Consider the following 6,561-nt stretch of genomic DNA (forward strand, 5'->3'; position numbering starts at 1 on the left):
CGACTAAAGGCTGTACTCCAGTATGCAATTTTCATCCCTCGCATTTTCATTTATACGTATGCTTATAAACTGAACTTGAATTTTACTACTTAAATTTAAAGTTGCTTATAATTTTTTTATCGCGCTTATTTTTAGTATTACCATTTAGATTACAGTAAACACGTATAAAAAAGTTTTACGTTTTGCGTATGGGAAAAGCAGGCAGCTCTGTGTTCAGTTGTATGCGGCGGTGGCGCGTGGAGCGGAGGCGGTGGCTGAGCGCGGCGACCGCCTCCAACGCCGCGCGGCAGATCCTCGGCTAACTGTTTCAGCGTGTAACAAGCCAAACATCATACAAACGTGAAACTGTGAAAGGAGAGGCTAAGAGGCGAGGCAACTTGCATCGGTATATCTCGCAGAAAATGAACAAAAGCAGGGCATGACTCGTGCAATCACATCTTGAACCATACAAATATAAAAAAGGCAGTGTTACAAACAAAACAACATTTTTTTTTTGGACCGAGCGTTTCCTTAGGCCTAATAACTCTACCGGAGGTATTAAGCGTAATAATTTAAGCTGGACTTCTTTTTCGCTTGCACTTGTATGATACCTTCATTGAAATCTTCGTGTGTCACCTGCGTGAACAATGGCCAAGGATCAGTCAAAGCAATACATTATGACTGTCCATAAATACAGTTGCACGTGCTTCATGAGGAAATACTATGTCCGGAAGTCACAGCAGCAATTTGGTAGTCCACTAAGAAAAAATTTCTACGAAATACCAATAGACATTATGGTCTACAAATGCCACAGGTTTATTTATATCTGATTTTTATCATTCTATCCCAGGCAGGACAACTCATTATGTTTGCAGCATTCATATACAAATGGATTGATAAGGTCCAAACCGATCCCCAAGATTTCACTAAATCTATATCATAAGTTAGGGCCCGTTTAGTTCCCAAAGTTTTTTCCACAAAAACATCAAATCAGATCTTTGAACATCTAAATGTAGCATTAAACATAGATGAATAAAAAAACTAAATTGCACAACTAGGGGAGAAATTGTAAGATGAATCTTTTGAACCTAATTAGTCCACGATTAGTCATAAGTGCTACAGTAACCCATACGTGCTAATGACAGATTAATTAGGCTCAAAAATTCGTCTCGCGGTTTACAGGCGAGCTATAAAATTTGTTTTTTCATTCGTGTCTAAAAACCCCTTCCGACGTTCGGTCAAACGTCCGACATGACATCTAAAAATTTTCTTTTCGCAAACTAGCCAAGGCCTTAGTCAAACAAAGTCACAATGACAGAAAGCGAAACAAACCTCTGTAGCATCTCGGCGTAGGGCAAGCATGCCTGCTTCTACGCAAACGGCCTTCAGTTGTGCACCATTGAAGTCATCTGTAGATCGTGCCAACTCTTCAAAGTTGACATCTGGGTTAACATTCATTTTTCTTGAATGAATCTACAAACACACAAAACACAGGGGAAAAAAGGTCTTTTAGTTCTAGCAGGAAAAGGTTTTACTTTATTTCTAAGAAAGCTAAACATGCCAGCAATTTTTGGAACAAGTAGCCAACACAGATTTCAGAAGCCATACTTGCAAGATTCTAGCTCGTGCTTCTTCTGATGGATGAGGGAACTCGATTTTTCGGTCAAGACGACCAGACCTCATCAAAGCAGGATCAAGAATGTCCGCACGATTAGTTGCAGCTATCACCTGAAGTCACACAACATCCAAAAATTAGGTAGGAAAAAAGGTACCAATGAAGCATTGTAAAGTATATTCATTTACAAAATAATGGTCAGCTGAATCATGCCTAAGGCTTCTCATTTGTAATTAAACACATTCAATTTTACAAGATAAATGAGTTCAGAAAGATTTGTGCCAGACCATCATGACAATAGCTAATGGTGTACAATTTGCAAATATTTCAGACTGAGGACACAAGAAAACATCCTTACCTTTATCCTCTCATCACTACTGAATCCATCTAGCTGATTCAGCAACTCAAGCATTGTGCGTTGCACTTCTCTGTCACCACTAACTTCACTGTAACACAACAAAATTAACAGTTTATTATACCATAAACAATAGTTATCTAGTTGCAGGCTAACCGTTAAATGCAATATACATGCAACGTATGTTTCAAGGATTTCATCATTTATTGCTAAAGTGCAAAATCATGAACATAAGGTCAAACTATTTTATTTGCATGCATATCGATCTAATATTCTATAGATGGATAGCTTGAGAATCCCAGAAATTGTCGACATGATTTTACATAAAAAGGTGTTACTACTTCCACAACACAAGGAAATTTCTGCCACAGACCAGACCAAAATTGAGTCAATCACCAAGCCAAATAGTCTATTTCCTTACAGCAAAACTTTCCTAAGTAAATAGACCCAGCATTCATAGGATAGTCATCACGTCAACATATTGTTTATGAAATGAATAGGACAAGCAACAACATCAACGTATAGACTTCGCTTCAACAACAAATGTAAAGAAATGACCTTTTTGGTGAAAAGGAAAACACTAAAGGAGAGATTGCACCTTTTTTAACAACGTAAGAGAGTTGAAAGAGACACTACACTGAAATGACTGAAACATAACAAACTATGCCCATTAAGTTCAATGTAGAAAGCAATTAGACAATGCTAAATGTACCTATCAAAACGCTTTGTTCCAATTGCGTCAATTTCATCAATAAAAATAATGCAGGGGGCTTTCTCCTTTGCAAGCTGAAAGGCATCACGGACAAGCTTTGCACCATCACCAATGAACATCTGGACAAATTTGCATAGACATTAATATATATCTAGCAGCATGCAGAAGAACCAAACCAATAAAGGAAGAAAATAGACTGACAATGGACCAAGCAATACTCTACTTGACTGCAGTGGAAAAATCAAAGTTCCAACATTCCATATGATCCTTGTGCAAAGAGGTAAGACAATATAAGAGGAGCAATCATAGGCCCGTAGAGCATAGAAAATTTTCAACAGTTGCAACAAAAGACTTGTGGACCCTAGCATCATTGAGTGTTCATACATTTGAAATAGCAGGTGCAACACAGACATCACATAACTTTTGACAGCCTTATCTGAGAAAGTAAGCTACCTGGACAAGCTGTGGACCAGCTAGCTTCAGAAATGTGGCGTTAGTTTGAGCAGCACATGCACGAGCCATTAGGGTCTTTCCAGTCCCAGGCGGTCCATACAGAAGAACACCTTTTGGAGGGCGAATTCCCAACTTCTGAAACCGGTCCTTGTGAGTCATGGGCAACACTATTGCTTCAACAAGCTCTTGAATCTGCATCAGATAATAAAGTAGAACATAAGAGAGCGAATGCCAATGGACAAACAAGAACTGATGGATGTTTTTTAGATATAGAAATGAACATACGCTACTTACATATCAACAGAATGGCAAACATCCTAACTAATGTTTTCATTATTAGATGTTCAAAGTAAATAATACCTGTTTCTCAAGGCCACCAATGTCATTGTAATCCTCTGTAGGCTTTTCATCTACCTCCATTGCCTTCACCCGGGAATCATACTCTGATGGTAGTGTGTCTAGTATCAAGTAGCTGTCTTTGTTTACTCCAACCAAATCACCAGGCTTGAGCTTTTCAGGGTCGACTAGACCAATTACAGGAAGGAATATTGTCTGCAATTAAAGTAGTCAATAAACCCGAGCAGAATAAACCCATGCAGATATGAACACAAAGAAATTAATTGGGATGAGTAGTACTATGAAACTAAAATTTAGGTTAAGTTGATGTATTATGCTCTCTGTAATTGATAATATCAAATATGCAAGTCCAAGAACAGATTGAGGCGAAGGAAAATGGTAAATGAAATCCAAAGTGGTTACAATTATCAGGAGTTCCCAAAATATAAATCCAGTAATAACATGGCTACTTTGTATATTAACCATTCATGGAAAAGGTTAATGCAGGCTACTGGCCAAGCGAGTTGACTTACTTGTCTTGTGGATGTCTTCAAAACAACACATTTTCCTTTCCTTTGTGAATCCAGATCAATGTTTGCGCCATCCTCTTCAGCCTCATCCTCAGGGTTCATTTCCAATATCTGAAACAGATCAAGGAACTAGAAGTCAGAACATGTACATTTGTCCCACAATCTTGCAGAATTAGAACTATGAAGAATTCTGCTCTGATATTCAGAGGCATTCAAAAGGCCCAAAAGAGGTATATGTTTGCCAAGGAGATCATCAAAGTTCATGAACAAAAACATCAAAGAACCAACTCAGATAATTGCACAATATACTATCTTAGGTTCATAGATACCCTCTAGCAAGCAAAATAATTAATGTAAAGATGAACTGCATCCTAGGTACTTTCCAGAGACCGACAATTTGGCATGTTCATTATCTCAGGAAAAGGAGCATGGTAAGGCCATTAGTTTCTGAAATTAAGATCTACTATGTCATACTGTTCCTAACACACATGAATGAAGCTTAATCATGAACAGGGGTAAAGGACGATTGCAAGGTACTAAACAGAACTAATCCAAAATCATGAATATGGCATCAATGGAGTAGATAGGCAACGAAAGCAAGCTCCTACTTTCCAGATCGATACCCAGAACCGGGCTCCGCACAATGAAAATTATTTGAGCCTTAAATTGAACATGAAATTTCACTGGTAAACAAGTGATGAGCGCACAAACCTCGACAATGTTGCCGACGAGGTACGGCAGCTGCTTGTTGAGTTTGATCTTCTCCTGGTTCTCCTTGATCTTCTCCTTGTAGGATTCCAGCTCCAGGTTCGTCCGCTGCAGCTCATCCTGCGACACCCCCACGAAATAAACCCCGAATCAGACCAAATCCCATGGAGGAGATCGCGATGCGAGAGAGAGGATAGGGGGAGCGTGGGACTAGCTAGGGTTTCCCGCGGAGGTGGGTATGAGGGACCAACCTTGAGGACGCGGATCTCGTTGTCGAGTAGGCGGGATGCCCTGACGATGTCCTCCGTGGACATGGAGGCGAGCTGGTCGTCCTCCGCGTCGTCGACGGCCATCGCGGCGGGCGGCGGCGGCGACGACATCGCGCTAGGGATTGCGGGGAATGGAATTTGCTTCGCTGTGGACTGGCTTCTTCTTTTCCTTTTTTTTTCTTTTTTCTTTATTTTTGAAGGCTTTGCTGCGACTTGGGGAAGGAGTTGAACGATGCTGCTGCTGGTGGTGGTGGTTGTTGGGTTGGGTCCGGATCGGGTTCGAGGGCCATGGAAGCCGGTGGCTGAATGGCTTGTTTAAATGTTGGGCCGGGCCCAAAAAATGCGAGGCCCCGATACACTTCTTTCGTTTTTCTAAAATTTAAATTTTAAATTTTAATTTTTAGTGTTGATTTTACTATTTCCATAGTAGTTATTTATGGGTCCATCTAGTGATCAAATGTTTAAAAATTTTAATTCAATCAATCAAATTCGGTAACATTCGTTGGAGGATAACATGAAGACGTGCACGCAAGTAAAAAGTCCATACACGTCCTACTTTTATGTATTGCGTGTGTTTAATAAAAGACAAAGAAAAATCAAATGTTTGATCAATAGCAAAAGTGAGTATTTATTGTTCAAGTTCGACGTCCTAGCCGACCTCCTCCGGAAGCTCGCCGTCGCCGACCAAGGACCAACTTCGCCGACGAAGAAGGTGCCGCCGGCTGCTCCGAGGACTTGGCATGGCTCGACGGCTGGCCTCTCAAGTCTGCCATCTACATCGTGCTGGGAAGAGGCGCCACGCCACTGGCCGTGCGGAACCGTAGCCTGGCCTCCACAAGCTCGCGCTCGGGCTGGAGCTCGCCGGCCGGCCGGCGCGCGCTTCCTGTGTGGGCTCTCCGGAACCGGTCCACGGCTCCGACGCCGCCGTGATGCTCCCCCCTTCGTCGTCGAGCACGCCCAGGGCGTCACCGCGCACGCACGCCGGCCATGGCTGAGAGGGGCGTTGCGTGCGTGGTGGGGCGGCGGCGCGTCACGGTGGACGGCGTGACCAACGATTGCTCCGTCGCTCATACGTATGCATGAACTTTTTTTTAGTCAGTAAACGTTTAGGTTGTAATCTTGTAAAAGTTTTGATGATAAGATCACATCATTCCGTCTTAGGTTTTAACCAGAAATTTGTTAATTGGCTATTTCCGGGCTGTGAATCTTAGAGGGTTCTCTTTTTTTTTCACGATTACACCAGAGAACCAGACACACACCACGTTATGCATACCCACGAATATGTCGAGAGCAAAGTACAATGAGTGGTTTTTGTGTTCTCAAAAAAAAAAGTACAATAAGTGAGATAAGTATTTATGCTTACACGAAGTAATAGAAAAGGAGAGAAAAAAAAGCTGTAACATTTACAATCAGTTACAACATAACCTCTACAACACACTGTACGTACATGAGGTGGATCATATATTGATGATATAATATATGTTTGTATGTAATTAATATATAAGTTAGTTCTATGTTAATTTTTAATGACTTAAAAAGATTTTAGAGCTAGCAGGTAGCTCTTCTATTAATCTTGCTCTAAACACATGTTCAAAAGATCTTTG

General features: G+C 41.1%; 1 protein-coding gene across 1 annotated transcript; it reads right to left on the bottom strand.

Moving 5' to 3' along the window:
- Positions 1-362: 362 nt before the first annotated feature.
- Positions 363-5,173, bottom strand: LOC102705599 (26S proteasome regulatory subunit 6A homolog). The gene is made up of 10 exons (XM_006648006.3): positions 4,940-5,173; positions 4,692-4,808; positions 3,984-4,091; positions 3,475-3,666; positions 3,115-3,306; positions 2,662-2,780; positions 1,953-2,040; positions 1,588-1,707; positions 1,312-1,452; positions 363-615 (listed from the first exon to the last, which is right to left on the bottom strand). The coding sequence occupies exons 1-10, from the start codon at positions 5,066-5,068 to the stop codon at positions 538-540; spliced, it is 1,284 nt and encodes a 427-aa protein (XP_006648069.2). The 5' UTR covers positions 5,069-5,173; the 3' UTR covers positions 363-537.
- Positions 5,174-6,561: the final 1,388 nt, after the last annotated feature.

This window comes from Oryza brachyantha, chromosome 2, assembly GCF_000231095.2.
Source record: "Oryza brachyantha chromosome 2, ObraRS2, whole genome shotgun sequence".
Taxonomy (NCBI): Eukaryota; Viridiplantae; Streptophyta; class Magnoliopsida; order Poales; family Poaceae; genus Oryza; species Oryza brachyantha.